Genomic DNA, 24481 nt, shown 5'->3' on the forward strand with positions numbered 1-24481 from the left:
GAAAGGCATTCCTCTTCTAAGCTAGGAAGCGAAGAAGAAGATACTGTTCGAGATGACAATGAGTGAAATGGCTCTTGACCAATAGCGTGTTGATGATTCTGTATTTGTACAAAAGGGTTTTGTGGTGGCCTGTGAGGCAATGGAGGTAGGCCATAGGGAAAACCTGGCCCCATCAGGTGATTCTGTTGTAAGTTAGCAAAAGTCCATGCTCCATCAGATGCCAGGTATTTCAAGGGAGGAGGGGCAAGGTGTTCAGATGGCAACGAGAAAGGCGAGCTGAATATCTGGGGTGGTAGTCGCTGCGGAAATGCTGGGTTGTTGGCTACTTCAACGTCTCTGCTATTGTCGTTAAAGTTAGAAAAATGGCTACTGTGGTCTGTACTGGAAGGGGGAGAGGGGGCTGCTGGTGGGCTCCTAGTCTGAATTTGTCTATACTGCAAAAGTCTTGATTGAGGTGGTGGCATCTCAGCTAGTTCCCGTGCTTCACTTTGATCACGATTGGACAGTTCTCTGAGTAAGTCCTGAAACCTACAGGAAGACGATGAAATGTGAGGAGAAAACAAAAGAAAGGCTCCATCGTGTTAAGGAGAGCTTAGTCAGCTACATGTGCAATTTCTACAAACAAAATCATAACACATAACTTGAACTAACATTAATTAATCTCAAATATAAGCATTAATACTTGACAGATGTGGAATTAAAGACACTAAATATGTTCAAGTACCTGATTTCTTTCTTCTCCCTTTGTATTAAAAACAACTGTCCTAGTCTCTACATGCCCTTGATAACTGGCAGTGATAAAAGGTCACCATAATGGTGGGCCTTAATCCGAAGGGATTAGGAAACACTTCGGTGCATTCACATGACACTAGCCCTAAAAACAAATTTAGAGTCAGTAATGAAAACTCATAAATACCTGTAGTTAAAAGAAGGTAGAATTCTGTGCTACTAGGAAAAGTTAATAACAAATTTATAATTTTTAAACACTGAATGACTTCTGTCTTCATTCATTCTTCATAAGTATTATTACTGAGTAAGAAGAAAAAATAAATTACTGAGTAGGACAGTATGTTTCTCTTTTAGAAGAGACCCCACGTCACTTCTCGGCCTTTCGGCTAAGACCAAGTGCAGAAGAGACCACGAAGCACAGAGCCATGTTAGCTTAGAGTTCACAGCAGGTTGTCCATACCCAGATTTGCAGAGTTAAAGTGATTCTCTATATTTCAGGGTCAATCAATAGAACTGTGTAGTATGTGTCCAGAAGGCCAGTATCCAATTTCTTTGGGACAATATTCCAACTTAAGGCTAAAAGGATAGCATTCAAGGATGAAAAGAGTAGGTGGGTCATGTTTGAGGCTGGTTTTGTTGCTAAAATACCTTGACTCTGTTGTTTCTGCTTCACCTTCAGCACTGCTGGGCAGCTTCCAGTCTGCCTTCACTGGCGGCTGATGTAATCCAATGGGCGGCTGAGGAAGATGCTGGAGGTGAGGATGAGGCTGTTGATGGTGTGCGTATGGAATACTGCCCTGACTCAGGTAGGCGTGATGCTCATTCCACTGCTGTAACCGCACTTGCTGCTGTCGTAATGTGTCCAGGGCTACACTCCCATGCATACGATCTGCAAAAACATTTGCGAAAAGTTTAAGTTTTCATGCATTCAGGGTTTCCAGTAACTTTTTTCAAGAGTTTTTGCAACCAGATTTTCTCCACAAAGAATTGGCTACAGTTTGGGCTTTGGAGAAAGCAAATGTTTTTTAAATTTGCCAGTAACAAGAGTTATCATAATGATGATGATGATAATCACATAACCTGCCATCGACTGGATGCTTAATGTTATATAGCATTTGGAACTAGATTCTGATTATTATACTAAGTGATTGATTTTTGCTGGCATTATTTAAAGAAATGAATCAAACCTGACCCACATTAATACTGCAAAGTACATGTCACGTTAAGTAAATAATCTCTGAATTTGTCACATTTGGCAGTGACAGGGGAACTTACCTAAAGCCTCTCCTATCGGCAATCCTGGGGGGTTCTCATCAGTGAAGTTATTCAGATGTGAAGGAAGAAGGGGGCCAGGCTGTGCAATGGCTCTCAAGGGACTGTGGCCTTCTTGCAGCATGGGAGGGGGCTGCTCAGGGACCACAGCCTCTGCAGGAGGGGACTGTGGTCGATGAGAAACTGCATTATTAAAAAAAGCATTGTTGGGCGCTGCCTGGTAGGCAGGAGAAAGCTGAGGAGGCGGCTGTGGAGGCAGCTGATTCAAAGGATTCTGCTGCTGGACTACCTGATTTGGTTGGGGTGGCATTTGGTTTGCTTGTTCAGGCAAATTATTCTGCTGCTGGTTTAACAAGGCATGCTGCTGCGGAACTGGAAACGGTGCTCTTGGTAACTGGGGAAGGGGATGAAAATGGCGACCGGGGATGGCATACTGTGCAGGGGGAGCAGGAAGGGGAAGGTTTATGTGTCTTGGGTTGAGATTATCTTTGCGATGAAATTTGGTATTGGGATAAACAACACCAGGACGTGATTCAGGACTTCTGTTCTGTGGATTTGATTCCAAATCAATCTAGGAAAAAATGAGAAGTCTTTTTTAACAGCGGAAAATCCAAGTCTGGTGGTGGCTCTCCTCCTTTCCCCACCCCTAGCACATCTTAAGGATATTATACATTCTTATCAGTAATAGCAGGAGTACAGGGTACCTAATCAATCACTTTCTGACAATAAAATTAGGGAATAAGTATTTTTTAAATTAGGAAAGGTGAAACAGATAAACAGCATATTAAATCTGAGTCATAAGAAGAGACATTGCCATTTTATTAACATATCCACTTTAATTCCTTCAAAAAACATTATTTTTAATTTCACACTTTCTTCCTTAGAAGATAACCATTTCTTTCTTTAGGATATAAATCATTAAAATGTGTTCTTTCCTTCTGATTTTATTATTTTTATATCTCTTTCTTCAAGCATACCTCTATTAATTTAAAAAACATGAAGTGAACAAATAATTTATATGTCACCTTTGTATAATCAGTTTGGTTATCAATTTTTGCCATTAGTTAATGACATTTATTTATTCTTTCAAGAATCAATTTTTGAGGGCTTTCCAAGAATCAATTTTTTGAGGGCTTTTGTACCTGGTGCTGGAGATTGGACAGCAATAAGAGGATTTGGTCCGTGCCCACGAGAGCTTCAAGCAGCAGGGGCTGACCAGCTATGGCCCCCAGGCCATTTCCAGCCCAAAAGACTTTTATAAGTTGTGCTGGAACACAGCTCATTCATTTACATGCTGACTGTGGCTGCTTTCTCACGATAGTGGCAGAGTTGAGCAGTTGCAACAGAAAACATGACCCACGAAGCCTGAAGATTTACTGTCTGGTCTTTGGTAGAAAAAATTTGCTAAGCCCAGGCTTAGAGTCCAGTAGAGGACACCAACACGTAAATATAAAATGAGAAGTGCTGTAATGGAAATGATGAGATCCTAGTGCCTGGGAAAATTAAAAGTGGCTTTACACAGGCTACGGCAATTCTACTGAATTTTGCATAAAGAGCTGGAATTTTCCAGGGAAGGAAGGGCATTCTCGGTAAAGGTAATAGCTTATACAAAGGTGGAGAGAGGATAAAAAGTAGGCACATTTGAAGAGCATGAGAAGTTTTGTGTACAGAGAGGTGGAACTTCACTTGTTTATGTATTAGTTTTCCCCTTCTTGACAAATGAAGATGCAAGAGTTCAATTACACATGACCTCTTGAATGATTCAATACTGGGCATAAACATTTTTTCAATCCTGTAAATTGTGACAAGTTCCAAAGGCTTATAAATAAACTAGGGAATGCAGCCATCCTGAAACTTGAGTCTGACTGTAAGCGGTGGCAATGTGAAAAATGAAATATAAGGCGGAAAGAAGCAATTTTTGTTTTCCATCTCTGACAAAGCACTCAATGAGCTCCTTTGGTACATCAATGTCCTTACAAGTTTCAATGTTGAAATAGTCACTGAAGATTACCTGCCTCACCAAAGGCTCTCAAGTTAGAAACGGAACTGGCCACTCCCAAGAACACAGAACAACTAGCTTGTTCCTGAACTGAAGCTGAGGTACACCTAGTGAGCAAGCTATGGCAACTGATGGTTTCAATGTGCCAGTCCAATCCCCAGTGCACTCTCATCTCTAATCACTAGCCCTAATGGACTGCCATTACATTGGGCCAATAAGTTCCTTAAGATTACTAGGTGTATACCAATTGTCTAGAAAATGAAATGAGCAGGATGACCACTCTGTCCCAGTGGGCCCAAGCTACTGCAATACCTGCTTTTCAAATGTCTCAGAGCTTGATTAAGGTTCTTTATAAACAAACATTTTGCCCCATAAATTTTTTTATTTTAATTACTGACACTACATTCAGCTGGGATGTACTTTTTCAAAGACTGTTGATATGCACACTTTGATTGCACGAGAGAGACCATGATTAGATGTCAAGGTTGTCTGTGGATAAGAGCTGTTCTAATTGCCTCCTTCACTTCTAACTTTGACATAGACAGGAAGCTAGGCCAGTGCCAGAGAAATTTAGATCAAGACATGCTACTTTATGATAGTACAAAGGGCTAGGAGAATAGAGAACTGTAAGGTCTGAAGGAGTCTGGGTCTACAATTATCAGAATTAAACAATCACTTTCCTCTTAATATGAGTTCCTGACTCAAGGAGAACTAGGAAGTCCTCTCCCCCCTACCCCTTTGCTGGACAAAGCATCAGGGTAGGAAAGAAAATAAAATTTGTCTATTGGGTTGCCTAGTCTCCTAACATGGAAGGATCATAATGGAAATTTTAAAACAAGGACCTAAAAGACACTTAGCTATCCTGGCTTCAGTTGCTCTGACAGCACCTTAAACTCTTATCCTGGATTTTGACTACCGCTACACTGTCCCAACATGCCCTGTTCTCTCCCTGCTCCTCTCCCAAATACACATGACTTCCACTTTCACTGCCACAGCCCTCTTTCTCTACTGGGAACTTCCCTGGCTGCCTCATTCCCACTGCAGCCCCTCCAGGGGCACTGAGTCCTCCCAGCTGTTGAAACTGAGTGAGAGCTACTTATGAGACATAAATAACTGACTATAGAGAGCAGTTGCTCAAAGCAAGGCTGGGGTTGGAGATCCAGATTTGGAAGTCATTATCATGGAAATGGACTAGTGTATAATAAGAAACCATAGTATGCAAGGAGAGAGGTGGGGCAGTGACAGAACCCTGAAAACCCTTAACTTAAGGATTAGAAAAAGATGGGAAGGAGGTGGACAAGAACTTATAAAAAAGACAGAAGGTCATGTTAGAAAGAACTGTGAAAAGTAAAACTGTGTGTCACAGAAACCGAAAGAAAATAAGATGGTCAAGATGAAAGAAGTAGAAAATAGTGCCAAATGCCAAAGATAAGTCAAATAAGACTACAACTGAAGCATGTGCATAGCATTTGGTCCCTTAGAACCCAACAGTTTTGATGAAATGTTGAGGCCTGATACTAGACTGTGCTAGTTAAGAAACATAAAAATAAAGATGAGGTAGGAAGGAGAAATTAGGTAGTAGCTATAAGAAGATGAAGATAAAGAAAGTGTCTTTTTAAAAAACAGTCTATCGATCAATTTACTTATGGACTGAAGAGGAAGAACCTGTAGCCAGAAAGAATCCAAAGATAAATGAGAAGAGGAAACAAGGTCGGTGAGGTGACCAAGAGAGAGATTAGTTTTAATGAGAACTTCTTCTCTAAGCCTGGTGATAAAGAAGCAAAGATGTTCAAGGATGTAGAAAAGTGCTAAGTTTAAGGTTTTAAATTAACAAGGTGAAATCCTGATGACCGAAGTCTAAGGCAAAATCGTCTCCTGATCAAAAGGATAACAGAAGTTGGAAGATAATCAGGCATGAGAAGAGCTGCTGAGAAAACTGGGCAAAAGAAGCTTGGGTACATGTACAAGAAACGTGGGAGAGCACCTCGGGTTCCCTGAGGTTAGACCACATAAATGTGTGATGGCACTAATTCAGTCAATAATTTGGTTTTCCCTAACTAGCTCACAAGCACAGATGAACAAATGGATAAAGAATTAAGGATTTATACTGTGGGTCTGAGGCGAGAACAAGGTGAGTGACTTGAGAAAGTTAAGTCTTCCTCTGAGGAAGTTAATTTTTCCTTCTTCTTCACTATACAGCTTCTCCTATTCTGAGAATTATTTTTTAAGACAATTTTTAATGACACATCTATTAGCCGTGTCTTCACTGACTACTTTATCATGGAAAGTCTCTAAGTTCAAGTCTATCACCGATATCACAATTTGAGAAAAGTATACTGATAAATTAATAATGTAGCCAAAAAACAAAAAGATGGAAGGAGAGAGGGTAACATGATCCACCCGACCACTGTGAAACAATAACATTAAAAATACACATAAAAAGGTAAATTTTTTATAAAACATTAAGATTCCAAGATGACCAATCAGACTAACTCCATTAGAACAATGCAGTCACTAAATGTAAGCAGCATACCTGTTTTGATTCTGTAAGCTTTTTCTCTGGTGTTCGAATCTTATTAATTTCAGGTCCAGGATTATTTGTATCACTTTTACCTAAGAAGATATTTTAAAATTTTTATAAATAGTCTCCAGTAAGGAAGTTATATTTCCAATGACTACCCAATATTAGACAAAAGAAAATACTTTAAACATTTTTCAGCCATTATTATCAATTTGTATTACTGCTTGAGTTTTGTTCTTAAATTTTCAGAGGCAGTTTCTCTGCAAGAAAGAAAATTTATAAATACAGCAAACCACACTGACAAGGCAAAAGCTTTATAAAAGGATAATCTTAAAACATCAAATAATTCCAAAGATAACAGCCCAATCTCCAGGTAGTTACAGCTTAATTTTTCTTAAACTAAACATAGAAAAAAACCTGGCATTCTTGCTTATTTATAAAGGTTCAAAAATTTGATCATTTATAAATGCAATTAAGCAAAAGCCAAATAACGTGTCAATCTAATTTAGTAAAGGCAACTAAACTGAGTAAAGATATTCTGAAATGTACATATGCTGCTTAAAAGTAATAGATATTGAACTAAATATAAGTGAAGGAAGCAAAATGAAGGTTAAAAATATCACAATTATAACAGACAATGCCATTTCATGCATGTAAAAGGTTTTTACTATATAAGAATTAACTGATGGAAATTTTCAATTCCTGAAAGAATCCTTGATTTAGGTTCTTGTTCAAAAACATAGGGCCGAAACTTTAAAATGAATTACTACTAACCTTCAAGAAATAAGAACTACAATGTCTGAGATGAAACACACACTGGATGAAATTAGCAGCAGATTAGACAATGAAGAAGAAAAGATTAGTGAAGCTGAAGGCAAAATATGCAAAATAAAATACAAAAAGAAAATTGATTTTTTTTTTAAATGAAAAAGCACCTGTGAAGTGTGGGGAAACTTTAAGCAGACTAATATACAGGTAGTTGGAATTCCTGAAGAGGAAAGAAGGTTAAGACAGAAAAAAAAAAATCTGAAGAAATAAAGAGTTAAAACTTTCCAAACTTGATGAAAACTGTAAACTATCCAAGAAGCCCAACAAACCCCAAACACAAGAAGCACGACGAAAACTATACCAAGAAGTGTTATAATCGAAATACTAAAACCAGTATAAAAGAAAACTCTTAAAAGCAGGCAGGGGAAAAAAAACACATTTCATACAGAAAACAAACATAAGGGTGATTTCAGATTTCTCTGAAAAACTTCACCACCAGCAGACCTGCACTACAAAAAATGTTAAAAGAACTTTGGGTAGAAGGAAAATTGTATCAGATGAAAACATGAATATATAGAAAAAAATAAAGATTACCAGAAATGCTAACTATATGGGTAATACAAACTATTATTTTTCTTATTAAAAACTCTTTAAAAGTACACGGACATTTTAAGAAAAGTAACAATGTTTGGAGTTTATAACATATGTAAAAGTAAAATGCATTATAACAATATGATAAAGTCAAGAAGAGAAAAAAATGAAACGTAAGGTTCTTTTACTGTACATGAAGTGGTAAATATAAATTGTAAACTAGACTGTGGTAAGTTTAAGATGTATACTATAAACCTAAAGAAAATACTAAAATAATAGTTATAGCTAATAAGCCAATGAAGGAGATAAAAGGGAATCATAAAAATATTCAAGCAATCCAAAAGAAGGCAGAGTAAAAGAAAAAAGGAAACAAAAAAACAGTTTGGACAAATTAAAAAAACCGATAGAGCAAGATGATAAAAATCAAGCCTAACTATATTAATAATCACCGAAAGTATAAATGGTCTAAACAATCCAATTAAAAGAAAGAGATTATCATATTGGATTTTTTTAAAAATCAAGAGCCAACTATATGCTTTCTAAAAGAAATGCATTTGAAATATAAATACACTAATAGATTAAAGGGTCAATAAATGATATACCGTAATAACAATAGTTAAAACAATTATTGATATTAAGCAAAGTAGATCTCAGAGCAAAGAATATTACCAGGGATAAAGAAGATCATTCCATAATGATAAATTAGTTAATTAATTAAAAGCACAGTATTTTAAATGTCTATGTACCTAACAACAGAATTTCAAAATTCATCAAGCAAAAGTTAAAGAAAAATAGACAAATACTAATTATATTTGAAGATTTCTATTTTTATTTTATATACATATATATATGTATGTATGTATATGTATTTACATATATTTTAATATAGAATGCTTCACAAATTTGCGTGTCATCCTTGTGCAGGGGCCATGATAATCTTCTCTGTATTCTATTTATAGTATATGTGCTGCTGAAGCAAGCACTTAAAGATATCTTTTTTATTGATTTCAGAGAGGAAGAGAGAGGGAGAGATAGATAGAAACATCAATGATGAGAGAGAATCACTGATAGGCTGCCTACTGCACGCCCCCTACTGGGGATCAAGCCCACAACCCAGGTATGTGCCCTTGACCAGAATCGAACCTGGGACCCTTCAGTCCACAAGCCGACGCTCTATCCACTGAGCCAAACCAGCTAGGGCATATTTGAAGATTTCAATATTCCTCTCTCAATATTTTTTTTTATTAAGTAGGTAGAAAATCAGCAAGAATATAACAGACTTAAGCAATACTATCAACCAATTTGACCTAATTAACATTTATAGAGCACTCCTTTCTTCTAAAGTGCACAGGGAAAATTTACAAAGATAGACTACACAGTGGGTCATAAAACAAAACTCAGTAAATTCAAAAGGATTCGATTCATATAAAATTTGTTCTCTTACCACAATGAAATTAAAGTAGAAGTTGATAATAGAAAAATTCTTAGAAAATCTCCAATGATTAAAAAATAAAACTCGCCTTCCTAAATAATCCATGGATCTAATTTGAAGAGAAATTATAAAGTGTACAGAATAAAATGAAATAAATATAACACTGTACTACTGAGGAGAAAAATTATAACACTAATTACCTGTACTAATCTTTCACCTTAAAAATATATATGCAAGAGCTGTATACTGAAAACTTTTTTAAAAAATGAAAAAGATTAAAGATCTTGGGAGAGACATGTCCTCTTCATATATCAGAATACTCAATATTGTTTAGATGTCAATTCCCCCCATATTGACCTACAAATTCAACACAATCCCAATCAAAATCCCAGCAGGCTTTTCTGTTCTGAAACTCATGAGCTGATTCTAAAATGCATGTGGAAAAGCAAAGGACCTGGAATAGACAATTTTGAAAAAGAACACAATTGGAAGATTTATACTACTTGATTTTAAGGCTTATAAAGCTATAGTAATCAAGACAGTGTATTTGGAATAAACACAAACATGTACATCTATAGAACAGAACAGACTTCACATATGTAGTCAACTGATTTCCAAAAGAGGCACCAACATAGTTTAATGGAAGGACAGTGTTTTCAAATGGTGCCGAAACCACTGAATGTATTTACTAGTATATGCAAAAACAAAACAAAACCACTTCAATTCTTACCTCACACCATATACAATAATTAACTCAAAATGAACCTACTGTAACAACTAAAACTATGAAACTTATAGAAAAAAATAGATGATCTTTGTGATCTTGAATAAGGCAAAAAATTTTAGACTGTTATGAAAATGAAAAGGCAAGCCATATCCTGGAAGAAAATATTTCAAAACATATGTTTAATTAAAGATTTGTATCCAGAATGTATAAAGAATTCTCATGATGTAATAAGACAAACCAATAAAAATGCGAGCAAAAATTAAGAATACATGCTTCATTAAAGATATACAGATATCAAATAAGCCCAATAAAAAATATTCAACATCATTAATTATCAGGAACATGCAAATTAATACCATAATCAGATACTATCAGATAACCACTAGCAAGGGTAAAGTTAAAAAGACTGACAATAACAAGTGCTGACTAGAAATCTCATACATTACTAGTAGAAATGAAAAATGGTCCAGTCACTTTTGAAAATAGTATGGCAACTTCTTATAACATTTCACTCCTGAATGTTTATCCAAGAGAAATGAAAATACATGTTCACACATATGTTCATAGCAGCCTAGGAACCAAAATTTAGAAATAACTAGGGTGTCCATCAATTGACAAACAGATAAAATTACTGTAATGCATCCATGTAGTGGAATATTAATCAACAGTAAAAATGAACAAACAATTGACACAGGTAACATGAATGAATCTCAAATGCATTAAGCTAAGTCAGTGGTCAGCAAACTGCGGCTCGCGAGCCACATGCGGCTCTTTGACCCCTTGAGTGCAACTCTTCCACCAAATACCGACTTCTGCGCACGGGCCACGAAGTTTCAATTGCACTGTACACGCGTGCCCGCACGTGGTATTTTGTGGAAGAGCCACACTGAAGGGGCCAAAGACCCGCATGTGGCTCGCCAGCTGTAGTTTGCAGACCACTGAGCTAAGTAAACAAAGCCAAACACATAAAAACTACTTCCCCTATGACTCTATTTATGATATGCTAAAGTAGAGACAAAAGTCAGATTAGTGGTTGCCCAGGGCTGGGAATTGGAGGAGACTTACTGCAAAGGGATATGAAGGAACTTTTTGAGGTCATGTGAATATCCTGTATCCTGCCTGATTAACAACTCTGTATATTTTGTCAGAACACATCAACATTTTAAAAGAGTGAATTTTACTGTATATAAATTATACCTCAATAAACCTGATGTTAAAAAATAGAGTAGGCCCTGGCCGGTGTGGCTGTTAGTTGGAGCATCGTCCTGTGCATAGAAAAAGACTTGATTTCTGGCCAGGGCACATACTCAGGTTTCTGGTTCAATCTCCAGCTGGAAGGTATATGGGAGGCAATTGATCGATGTTTCTCTCTCACACTGATGTCTCTCTCTCTCTCCCTTCCTCTCTCTTAAATCAATTAAATAAATGTCCTCAGGTGAGGATTAAAAAACAAACAAACAACCACCAACATATATATATATATATATGGTGGCTAATTTTCCTTTATTTACAATACTAGGAGACAAGAGACTATGACTTGCATAAGAAACAACTAGTTTAAATCAACTATTGCCACAGTAGTGTTAATGTTTAGTATACAGCAAAAATATCTTGGACTAACAAAAGTGTTTAACAAATAAGGGTTTTCTGTCTCAATATTAAATGACTACCATTTGAAATACTTTAAATATTAAAATTTAATATTTTTTCAGGAAATTAGTAATGCCAATCATAGCTGGTAGGTTACACGCAAATTTTATATCTGTGTATCTTCGAGAGAGAATCCACAGTTTTTATATCAGATTTTTCTCAAAGAGGTCTATGACCTATAAAAAAGTTAACAATCATACTATTAAAGGAACTTTCTATGTTAATACAGGTTGGCATATCATCAGTTTAGGAACATGAGACCAGCAAAGCAACTCACCATTTCGATGTTGCTCATGCTGATCCTTCTCCTGATGTGGGTTCTGTGGCTGCCCTATGCTGACAGGGGGATGATGCCCAAGGCCATAAGGTAGAGGAGACCCCCGTCCATGCGTCTGTAAGAGGTTCATATTGTAGGCCATAGCTGCCTGATGTGTAATGATTCGAGGATCAACTGCAAACCTACCCTGGTATCCTGTCCATGGTACCTAGGTTATCACAAAAAACAAAATAACTTCATTATATACATTTTGGAAGGCAAACTGCTATAGGAAAAAGCAAACTCACACAAAGAGGTGTTAATTTTATCAAAATGAATAACTACAGTCAACGCTAATGCTAACAACTGACAGAAATACTGCTACATCTCAACTAGCCTGAAATGGCTCCCTGAATCTTTAGTGTGTAAGGGAAAATTTCTCACTTAACAGGCTAGGAAGAAACTGAGAACTTAAAATTGGTAATTATTTTTTGAAGCATTAAATCATTTTGTAATCTTGAATCATTTCCCCTCAATCTGAATGTATACATGTCACAGATTATCCTGAAAATTATCTTTTAAAGTCCTAAGTGAATTGTTACAGTGTTTAATAGACTGAATAAGAGAAAAGGGGGAAAAATTAAGAAAAAATTTAGTCTAAGGAGTCTCAATTCAAAAAATAGGTATTGCACCTTAATATAAATAATCCAATCATTTAATGTTCATGTATGATATAGGCAAAATTTTAAAAGGTCATTAATTTAATCAATGCTTTTGATAAGTTCAACTCTTCCTTTAAATACAGAAACAGAAACTTTCTTTAGGTATGTGTATATATATATATATATAATCCCTGTATATTAACATAAAAGGGATAAATACAAATGACATCTGAGCTACCTCCCTATTATTTTATTATAACTGCTAAATGCAGACTCTGAGAAATCTTATATAATAAAAGCCTCTTTGACCTAGTAAAATGAAATATAAATCCTAAGGGACTTACTATTTAAAGCAGATGATGTATAATGTTGCCAGGCTGTCTGGGAAGAAATAACTCAGCTAAAATTGAAATCTGTGGGGAGTGGGCATGAATTACGTATTTCTTACTGACAGTTCTTCTCATTGGCTGCTGTGATTGTGAACTATCATGATCAATATGGCTAGAAATGTTTGCAGATTGACATTTTTCCACTTTGGGGGTGTGGGCAGGGGTGCCAAAGATCCTTGGCAATGATCACCTCTGCCTGAAATTACAGCACTTTCCTTAAGTGAAAGAAAGGTTTTCTAGGCTAAAATTCCTGAATTTGGAAATATTAGTATATCAGAAAATTAACAAAATTATTAAAATATTCAGTATGTTAAAGGAAATAAAAATGGGGTTTTACACAAGATGGAAGCTCTCTAAAGATTAGAGTCTTAAGAAGGATTTAATAATGTTTTTAAGTACCAATAAGATTTCATAAGGTGTGGATTTCTCTGATAAATTTAGATTCAAGGGAGTTAGACTAATCTAACCTTCTTTGCCTCCTCCAAAGAACTGTCTTTCTTAGGAAGAGTTAGTGAATTATCTATATATATAAAAGCCTAAGCGACCATAATGATTGAACGACCAGAATGACCAGTCGCTATGACATGCACTGACCACCAGGAGGCAGATGCTCAATGCAGGAGCTGCCCCATGGTAGTCAGTGCGCTCCCACAGCCACCCTTCCCTCGCTGGCCAACCTCCCGTGGTCTCTCTCCCCCGCCCCAGGCTGGGACGAGGAACTGGGAGTGGGTGGTGGTGGATGTGGCCCCTTTCCCAGGGGGGCCGAGGGCCAGCTCCCTCCTCGGGGCCGGTGGCCAACCTCCCATGCCTCATCCTTCCGCCAAATCAGCCTGCTGCCCACCTGCCGCGGTGGCAGCACAGCGGCGAGGGAAGGAGGAGGGGCGAAGTGGGGAACCACACGTTGGCGGTGTCAGCGGCAGGCGTCTGTTCCTTCCGCGCCTAGACCAGCGACCATCACCTCCTCTCCTGACCCCGCAGGGGGCCTTGGGGCCCTGATCACCCCAGCCCTGATCGCCAGCCAGGCTTAGGGTCCCCACTTATGCACAAATTTCGTGCACCAGGCCTCTAGTACAAGTATAAAATGCAAAAGATCCAAGAAAAACATCACTTTACAAAACAAGAGACCAATTTACTAGCTCTGTTAACTTTTGGCTCAATTTACCAGTAAAAATATTTTAAAAGAATACAAAGGCTTCTCAATCAAAATATCCAATTTACAGATTTCTTCATAGCCACTGATAATCTAGTAAGCAAAAATTCACATTTCTTTGGTCATTTCAAAATTAGGTTAAAGATAATAAACTGCTTTAAAAGAAACTTACAGGCATTGAAAAGTTTTTATAAAAAGCTGGTAGGACACTATATGGAACAGTCACTACTTTAGTGAAGTCTATTTTATTTTATTCAATAGAAAGTATCTCAAACATCCACTTACAGGTAAAGGCACCGACATAACTACATTCCCTCCATAGACAGCAGGTACATAAAGAATACTTGTCCCAGTGTGAGGATCTATTCTCTGGACAGGGCTTGGAGATTTTCCCAAATTTGGATGAGGTCCAAGAGGGGGTGGAGGAGTATATGCTCTAATAGGATTGCCAATAAGAACGGAAGGATTGGGTTGAACTGAAAAAAAAAATAGAGAAAGGGTATACTCACTAGCTGTATATATTCACCTAGACAAAAATAATTCAAATCATCCAACAGCAAAATATATTTCCCAAGTTTGCCACGAGATATCTTATAATCAAAGAATTATTAGTGTGGAAGAGTAATGCATATTAAAAAAACCTAACATAACCATTTTAAAATGTTCCCTAAAATTAGCTTGAGATATGCAAAGTATTTTTTTTATAAAGAAGCATATTTTTAAATGTCTTCTGAGGCTGGAGATGAGTCCTTCAAGAGAGAAAACCATGCGCACACCTACACTCTCAGTAAACATTCTTCCAAGACTAGGAAAATACATACAAGTCTTCAGAATAAAGTTTTGACTTGCAATTGTAATAAAGCCACATACAAAATGAAGTATAAACAATTATTATTTTAAAAGCATAATTCTGCAACATTTTAAATAACTGATATAAACTTTATCTTGAATTCTGTATGACCCAACATTTGTAGGATATAAATATGTTCCAAAAACTTAGGTTACATAGAAGGCTTAAATGTTTTTCCTGTTTCTGGATATGTACTTTGGTACCTACAAAATCACCCCTTGTAAGAAACGACATATGAGCCCTGGCCATGTGGCTCAGTTGGTTGGAGCGTCATCCTGTTCACTAAAAGGTCAGGGCACATATCTGGGTTGTAGGTTTGATCCCTGGTGGGGATGTGTACAGGAGACAACTGATCAATATTTCTCTCTCACACTGATGTTTCTCTTTCTAAAAATATTTCTCTCTCAATAAAAATATTTCCTTGGGTAAGGATTAAAAAAGAAGAAAGAAAGAAATGCCATATGAATAGAAGAGTTAAATGAGTTCCAAAGTGTCCGTGTGTCCGTGTCCGTGTCCATGTCCGTGTGTGTGTGTGTGTGTGTGTGTGTGTGTGTGTGTGTGTTTCCCTCTTCCCACCTTTCTCTTTCAAATGATGAAATCTGTGGTAAATACCATATCATAAAAGTGAGTTCTCATAGGGCTGTTTCCACTTACCAATTCCATCATTCTGGAAATGATCATTCTGGGTATGTTGGAGGCTTTTCCCCTTTACAGAAAAAAAAACACAAAACACATTTAATATTAGAGAACAATACCAGTTCCTATGCAAATCACATGTATACAGCAATAATTAAAATGTAAAGACTACAAGCTCATAATTAATAACTATTAAACTGTTCTGAACTTTTCTTTTAAATATTAAAGTCATGGTGTTACATGTTCTCAGCTCCAAGTTAAGGATATCTAAAATTCTTTTTTCATAGAAATCTATATATATAAAACCCTAATATGCAAATAGACCGAACGGCAGAACAACTGGTCACTATGACGTGCGCTGACCACCAGGGGGCGCACACGGGCTATGGCAGGCGTTGGCCGTGGTGGGATGGTGGAGCAGGTAAGCGGGGGCGCCAGACCAAGGCGGGGGACCGGTCTCTGTCATCAGGGCAAGCCTCTGGTGGTTACTAAAACTTCTTTGCTCCCACGCACCGTGGGCCTGCCTGGCACTCGCACCTGCTGCCGGCGCCACTCACACCTGCAGCTGATGCCGGAGCCACTGCTCATATCCGCTGCCGGAGCCTAGTGCCGGTCCTGATTGCTCAGCACCACCAGTGGGTGCAAGTGGCGGCTGCCGGCCCTGATCCCCGCTGAGGGCTTCTCCACCTCCCCGTTCCTGAGGGGTGATCGGGACAGCAGCTACCACTCGCACCCTCTGACAGCGCCAGCCCTGCTTGCACCTGCTGCTGGCGCCGGCCCCAATCACGCGGCACTGTCAGCAGGTGCAAGCGAGGCCAACACTGTCAGCATGTGGGAACGGCGGTGGCAAGAGCAGGGCTGCCGCAGAGAGGGAGCCGGGGGGCAGTGGCAGGAGGGGCCAGGCGGGGGCGCAGAGGATGGGCCGAGACCCGCCCCATGCCCATCGCAGCCTCGTGGCCCACAGTTCCTTTCAAGGTACATGAATTTGTGCACTGGGCCCCTAGTTTTTTATAAAAAGAAACACGCAACCAATACAACTTAAACCTAAATTCTATTCCTTTGCAGTTTCTCTGCAAATTTTGTATGAAATAAATAACAAAATGTAAAAGTTGTATTTCAAAGAGAAAATATTAGTCTTCAATTCTTGAGTATGAGAACCTTTAAAACATGGCCCTAGCTGGTTTGGCTCAGTGGATAGTGTGTCAGCCTGCGGACTGAAGGCTCCCGGGTTCCATTCCAGTCAAGGGCACATGCCTGGGTTGTGGGATCAATCCCCAGTAGGGGGCGTGCAGGAGGCAGCCTATCAATGACTCTCTCTCATCACTGATGTTTCTATCTCTCCCTCTCTCTCTCTTCCTCTCTGAAATCAATAAAAATATATTTTTTAAAAAACCCCAGTAACATGAATGTACCTATAGTCTGGGAATGACAATAATTTGAGTATGATTCATGGCATCTTCAAGTGTAAAATTTACTGAAAAAAAAAAAAAAAACAGAAAGACACACTGATATAATGTACTTAAGAGAATATACAAATTTTCCAGAAAGCAATTTGGCAATACCTATTGAAAGCATCCAAAATGTACATACACTTTAACCCAGTAATTGCACTTCCAGAGATGTCTCCAAATGAAATAATAATGGATTTGGCACAGATGTTCATCACAGCATTGTTTATACATGGGATGATATGCTAACAACCTAAATGTCCATCAATGAAGGATTTACTAAGTAAGCAATGGCAGATTCATATAATGGTATACTAATCTACTGTTAAAAATGATGACTTTGGGGCAGAAACAGTATTTGAAAAGACAATGGTTCTGAATTTGTGGACTTGGTTAAAAAATTCTTTCTCTTTCCATTGGCTAAATGCAATACATAAAGCCTTTAAAAAACACAAGCAGCACATTATACAATTTACCCTTAGACACATACAAATTGCTATTTGTACATTATATCTGAAAACTAAAGGGGGAGATAATAATATCTATAGCAAGAAGAAAAATCCATTCTTGACTAGAGCAAAAGTACAGTGATGCTTCATTTATCTCTGTCAGCAACACTAAATATTCAGATCAGTACTAAACATCAAAGGTCAGTTGGTTAGTTATGAATGTAAAAGGACAGCTAAGTTCTAACTTTAAAAAGTAAAAAAAAAAAAAAAGTCAAAATAGAATCATATTTGATTCATTAGCCAGAAGAGAGTCTTCTCAGTGATTGTCACTAGCTATAAAAAACACACTTCTGAGGAACAGAGAAGTGATGAGAAAGGAGGAAAGTGAAAGGAGAAGATGGCAGGCAGCAGAGCTGGCCGAGAAGGTGGGAAGATCAGAAGCAGAGCAATTAGAAGTGACAACAAGAACAGTCAGGGGCACACACACTGACAGAGGAAACAAGAGCCGAGGACATAGAAGATAAGGTAGTTCTAAGAGGGTAATAAGCCATTTAGATTTCTTAGTCTCTAAGGACCCATCAATCAGGGGCAACTGTGTAGTATGTGAAGAAAACACAGGGATTTAGGCAGGGTGGGAGGCAGAATGGCCCCCCAAAGATGTCCACACCCTAGTCCCTAGGACCCTGGAATATGCCATGTTATGTGGCAAAAGAGACTTTGCAGATATAATTAAAGTTACGGACTTAACATAAGATTATCCTGGAGTATCTGGATGGACATAACCTATTCACATGAACCCTAAAAGTAGAGCAATTTCTCCCAGTTGGAGTCAAGAAGATGCAGCAGAAGGAAAGGAAAGATGAGGTGGAAGGGGAAGTCAGAGAGGTTCTAAGGGAGAGAAGGCTCTGAGATGTGGGGGCCACATGTGAGAACTGGAGAATAGGTAATATTCAGAAATGGAGCCTTTGAAAAGACCAAAGCATTATTTTATAGGTTTTAGTTTGTGAGTTGTTTTTCACCATCTATCCTCTGAATAGTTTTTATAGTGTATGAATCTGCTTGATTTTATCAAAGCTTCCACACATTGCTCCCAGCAAGTGCCCGAGGAGGAAGCAGAATGAAGACAGGGATATTGGTTTTCTCCCTACTAATTCTGCAGGTGCCCATGAAACAGACATTGTTATAAATGATTCCTGGAGGGAGTGAGGCAATGAGGATTGGCTAGATTACTCACTCCTGGATCCCCTAACATTTTGTACCTTTGCTAAACCTTATCACAGAACTGATTATCTTAGTGAGGAGAATAAAGTTATTTGCTAAGCAGCAAAAGGTATGTTTTGTTGACAAACACAGCCCTGAGGTAGCAGTTCCTGGAACATTTTTAACCATGATCCAGCCTTCTGATTATTTTATCTATATGAAATCTTACTTGGATTTTAAAACTTAGTATAACATTGACAATACTAATTTTTAAGATTTCTTATGCCCAGAACTGTGTTGAAAGTTAAACATTAAGAAATCTAGGGGGAAATCGTATGGCTTAGTATCATGTTTTCAGAAATAGCACCTTTTTCTTACAATGAAGTAAGTTTTCCTTTATCAAAAGACTCCAGCACATAAAATAAATTATCTAGGATTTGTTTCAAAATTTTCTAGTGGGTGTATGTGGTGTTGGTGGAGTGGAGGAAGTAGAATATAGATGAAACAAGATTAAGTTAATAATTAATGAAGTTGGATGATAAGAAATTTGTTATACTATTCTCTATTTAAGTAAATGTTTGAAATTTTCAATAATAGAAAATTAAATAAAAAGGGACACCAGTGCAAATTCAAACCTCAAAACAATTTCATGGAAATAAAAAAGAAAACGGGGAGAAGAAGGAGGTGAGGTGATAGAAATAACCTTTGGTTCACAATCCCTCAGTTATTTATACTATTGATTACTGCATATGACATAAATAATAATTTACAATAACCATGTAGATAGATGATTTAGTGAACCACTGTGCTATTGATATAAAAATAACAGATACTATGTACTGATTCAGTGAAGATTCTCTAAAAAGTTTTTAAAACTGGGGAGGTGGCTGCTTTGGAATTTAATTACACAATTTTCTCAGTGAAAGAAAAAAGCCACACTACTGGCTGCATCATACCCATTAATCACTTATCAGATACTTACTGAGCACCCACTATGTGCAGAAAGTGGGGCTAGACTTCAGGGAGTTTATGGTCTTGGAAGAGCAAGTGGATTCAACATATATTTTCTTCACCTTTCAAATAAAACCAGCCCAGCAGTTTGGCTCAGTGATTAAGTATTAACCTATGAACCAAGAGTTTACTGGTTCGATTTCTGGTCAGGGCACATGACCGGTTTGCTGGGTTTCAGGCTCAACCCCGAGTAGGGAGCGTTCAGGAGGCAGCCGATCAATAGATGTGTTTCTCATCGATGTTTCTATCACTCTACCAGTCTCCCTTCCTCTCTCCAAAATAAATAAAAACATATTTAAAAAAAGCAAATTGCAGGATCTTGCTTAGGATCAGCAGACATTTGCTATGATGGCTTGAATCTAGCTGAATCTAAAGCACATTAATTGATGCTCACTTTGCTCAATTAAAGGAAGAGTTTATTGTACTTAAGAATGTGCAAAGGGTAAAATGACTTTGCAACATTTTAAATAAAAATAAAATGTAAACATTTCTACCTGGGGTCCTTACTCCTCACATACCCAAAGCTTAAAGCCTTTTGCATAAACTCTTTCTTGAGCTTCACTCACTCATCTAAAAAATACTTCAAAGGACCTAAGATGAGCCACATGTTGTACTAGGCACTAGAGAGCGGTAACTAATACAGGCAAAAATCTCTGCCCTAATGGAGCACATATTCTAGTTTTTGACATGTCTCCCAACTACCTCCACCCACTCAGTAGACCCCTAAACAAGATCTGGCCATTACCCTCCAACATCTGCCACTGGAGACTAATTTGCTTATCTCTACTTCTCTAGCACCTACCATAATGGCTGGCATGTAGAAGAAACTTAACTGTTTGATTAAAAAAATATATTATTTATCAATAGTTTAAGCTTTAGAAATCTAGAAGGTTCATTTAAGTAAAATTCTTAATCCCCTAGTAACCCCAAGTCACTAACGCATTATTGTACACTAGAGGTCCGGTGCATGAATTCGTGCACCAGTGGGTCCCTCGGCCTGGCCTGCAGGATTGGGCAGAAACCGGCTCTCTGACATTCCCCAAGGAGTCCCGGATTGTGAGAGGGCGCAGGCCAGGCCGAGGGACCCCACCAGTGCACGATCGGGGCCAGTGAGGGACGTGGGAAGTTGGCCAGCAAGGGCTCCAGGGCATGTCCGGCCCATCTCATTCAGTCCCGATTGGCTGGACCCCAGCAGCAAGCTAAACTACCGGTTGGAGCGTCTACCCCCTGGTTGGCAGTGCACATCATAGCGACTGGTCGACTGATTGACTGTCTGCCCCATTGTGGTCAGTGCACATCATAGTAAGTGGTTGAGCGGCCTTAGCATATCATTAGCATCTTACACTTTAATTGTTTGAACAGCCGACTGGTGGACTGGACACTTAGCATATTAGGTTTTTATTATATAGGATTAGGTTCATTTTTATTAAACTAAGAATATACAACAGTACATTAACATAGAAAATAATTCTATTTTCGGCTTAATACCTATTTAGCTAAAAAACTTTCCAGATAATAAACCATTAATTATTGCTTACACATTAGGTTTTACGTTTTTTAAATGAAGCCCAAAACTGACATACTATTAAATACACCAAAACACTGGAACAAATACTAAACATGTCATTCTCACAACTTTCTGTCCTAGATGATAAGTGGATTTTTTTTCAGGCAGTATAGTAAATAAACCAGCTGTCTCTGCCCAAAATAACTATGGTTCAAAAGTAGAAATGGCTTTGACTTTCCCACCTCCACTTCCTCTGACTAGATTACTTCTTATACAACAAATATAGGTCAAAATCAACTAAAGTAACCTTCAAGAAGTTGGCCAAATTTCCTCACTGTGGCAAATACCACTTGAAATGAACTAGTATTGAAATGAACATGTCTAGTATTGTAGAACATACAGAGTGTGCTCTCAATTAATTTTGGCTGATAGACTGCAAGTAACATGGCCAATGCTCAACTATCCACATGGATCTAGAATGATGGTTTTTGTTATCCATATAATAAATAAGGATTTCAAAACAGATAACTCATTTTATAGAAGATTTGTACTTCTAGGCATACTTAATCAAGAAAGGATTAGACCTATTTTCTTCACACAGATATCGTTATGTTATTCCTTACAAAAATATGTTTTTAGTAAGTGTGCTAGTCTAGTCTTTTAAATTTGCTTTGTATTATTCACATCTTGCCAAAATAAATCTATCAGTAGAGAGGACTAGGATATTATATTATTCAAAGGACACAAGAAGAAATCAGGTAATTGAAAACTTTTTGAGGATGACTATGACATTAACCATGGCTAAACACCACACTGTATTTCCACACTAGACAACTTCCTTTCAGAAACTACTTGCTGAATACCTAAAGTAACTAGCAGCTCAATAAAGCTTTGACACCTCTGCACTTTTCTCTCACTTTAGCCTCTTCAATTTCATTAACAGGCTTTACCTTGGGGGGTGATTGCTGCAGCTTGTTGGCACTTCCTGAATGCTGCAGTCTTAGGGCCCGGGGGATAAATTCAGGTGCCAGTGGATTCAACACATATGTCTTCTTTAGTTCTAAAGCCTCTAGTTGAGCTTTGATCTGTTCAAAAGTGATTCCGTGTAGGCTATTATTTTCATGACACAGGGCAATAAACCGCTCCCAAAATTTCCTACAGAAAAGATTGAGAAGATCAGTTTACCATTTCAGTGGGTGAGAGCACAGAAATAAACATAAGCTACTGAAGATCATTTCAAATTTCCTTCCCCCACCCTAACTCCTCAGGTTCAATATTCATCTATGATTCAGATATAATCTTCCCACTAAATCATAAAACTTCAGAGGTTGACTCTGAAATGAGAGCCATGTCTAGTATGCTCTCAATTAATTTTGGCTGATCAATCGCAAGTAACATGGCCAATGCTCAACTATCCCCATGGACCTAGAATGGTGGTTTTTGTTATCCACATAATAAATAAGGATTTCAAAAAACATAACTCATTTTATAGAAGATTTGTACTTCTAGGCATACTTATATATACATATATGTACACAGATACATTATTTACACATACACATATCATATATATCACACACATACACATGCACACGCAAATTAAACTAGTTTAAATTATAGAGCCACCGTAGCCTGGTGCTGGATAACAAAGAAAAGCCAACTCAGGACATAAATCTGATACACAAAGTAGATAAACCCCTCATGAGGATTCTTAAGAAATAACTAGCTATTCCTGTATTTTTCTCTTACTTAACAAATGCTTGTCACAAGCACAAGTTATCAAATTGACTAAGTTGAGTTAATTATGAAAAATACAGGAAGTTGGAGCACTAATTTTAATGCTGATTATTCATTTCCCAATCACATTAATAAATATTAAAGGAGAAAAATACATTCAAAACTTGTTGCAGTTGTATACTGTTGCTCCTAGAGGTGTGAAAATTGATCTCTAATGTAAGTAAAATATTAAAAACAGATTATAAAAGACAACATATAAAATGTTTAAAAATTTTAAATGACTATTGTAAATATGCATGCCTATCTTTAATATGAGGTTCAAATAATGTTTTATTACGCTATAAAAGATATGTGAAATGGATTCCCAAGTTGGTATCCTTGTGTCCATGTGGATAGCAGGTAATCAAGATGGCTTCAAGAAGCATAAGTGAAAAGGTTTATATTATAAAAGTTAGCATATGAATGAAAATTAGGTTATTAATATATTCATAAAACTTTGCAGTTTGATTTCAAAATATGTTTCTCTCACCTATGTCTTCTACCATCTTTTCTAATTTCTTAAAGATGAGTTTAAAAGTTGGGTCCTGAAAAAATTTCAGGCCCAAATGCCAACAACAGGAAAAGTAAAAAAATGCTACAAAAAATTATCATGTATTCTTGACAATAAGTCATAAAGGCTAACAATTTAGTCATTCAGTTACAGGATGTGTGTGTTTTTAAGAAACACACACTAAAATCTGCTCTTTATCTTTTATTCTTAAGCACTCTTCTGAAGGAATCAAGAATTTTTTTCCTCATAGTCTAATAACTAAGGAAGGACTACCTTTAATTAGCACTCAGGATCTAAAAATCCATAAACTTCCCCACCCTTTTAATTTAAAAAGCCACAATATTCAACTGTATGAATATTTATCAACACAATTCTACTACATGCTGTATTCAAAAGGAAGTTTTTTTGGTCTAATTGATAAAATATCAGTTTTATAAGAGTGTCGCCGAGACCGGTTTGGCTCAGTGGATAGAGCGTCGGCCTGCGGACTGAGGGGTCCCAGGTTCGATTCCGGTCAAGGGCATGTGCCTGGGTTGGGGGCACATCCCCAGTGGGAGGTGTGCAGGAGGTAGCTGGTCGATGTTTCTCTCTCATCGATGTTTCCGACTCTCTATCTCTCTCCCTTCCTCTCTGTAAAAAATCAATAAAATATATTTTTAAAAAAAAAGAGTGTCATTTCATATTTGTATGAAACCTCAAGACACGCTAACACAACAAGGAGAGAATGGATTGGCTTTTATTCTAGCTCAGTTGTTAATATCAATTTATTTTCAGCTTACTTGGCCAAAATACTAGAACTTCGCTCTATTTTCAAGCTACCTTTTTTTAATTATTATTAATTTTTTTATTGCTTACAGTATTACAAAGGGTATTACATGTGTGTCTTTTTCCCCCCCGCCCTTGACAATCCCCTGGCCTCCCCTACCCCCCAGTGTCTTATGTCCATT

At 37.5% G+C, this 24481-nt stretch overlaps 1 protein-coding gene across 4 annotated transcripts in view; it reads right to left on the reverse strand.

Annotated features, from left to right (window-relative positions):
- HELZ (helicase with zinc finger) overlaps nucleotides 1-24481 on the reverse strand; it is a 120927-nt gene that overhangs the window by 18476 nt on the left and 77970 nt on the right. For all 4 annotated transcript variants that reach the window (XM_015572446.1, XM_006776674.2, XM_006776672.2 and 1 more), the window contains 8 exons: nucleotides 22198-22402; nucleotides 15651-15702; nucleotides 14432-14622; nucleotides 11967-12174; nucleotides 6534-6613; nucleotides 2005-2572; nucleotides 1378-1618; nucleotides 12-528 (listed from right to left, as the gene is read on the reverse strand). In XM_015572446.1, the coding sequence (XP_015427932.1) occupies nucleotides 12-528; nucleotides 1378-1618; nucleotides 2005-2572; nucleotides 6534-6613; nucleotides 11967-12174; nucleotides 14432-14622; nucleotides 15651-15702; nucleotides 22198-22402 (2062 nt within the window). The remainder of the gene's footprint in view (nucleotides 1-11; nucleotides 529-1377; nucleotides 1619-2004; nucleotides 2573-6533; nucleotides 6614-11966; nucleotides 12175-14431; nucleotides 14623-15650; nucleotides 15703-22197; nucleotides 22403-24481) is intronic.

The sequence above is a fragment of the Myotis davidii genome, unplaced genomic scaffold, assembly GCF_000327345.1.
Source record: "Myotis davidii unplaced genomic scaffold, ASM32734v1 scaffold69, whole genome shotgun sequence".
Classification (NCBI taxonomy): domain Eukaryota; kingdom Metazoa; phylum Chordata; class Mammalia; order Chiroptera; family Vespertilionidae; genus Myotis; species Myotis davidii.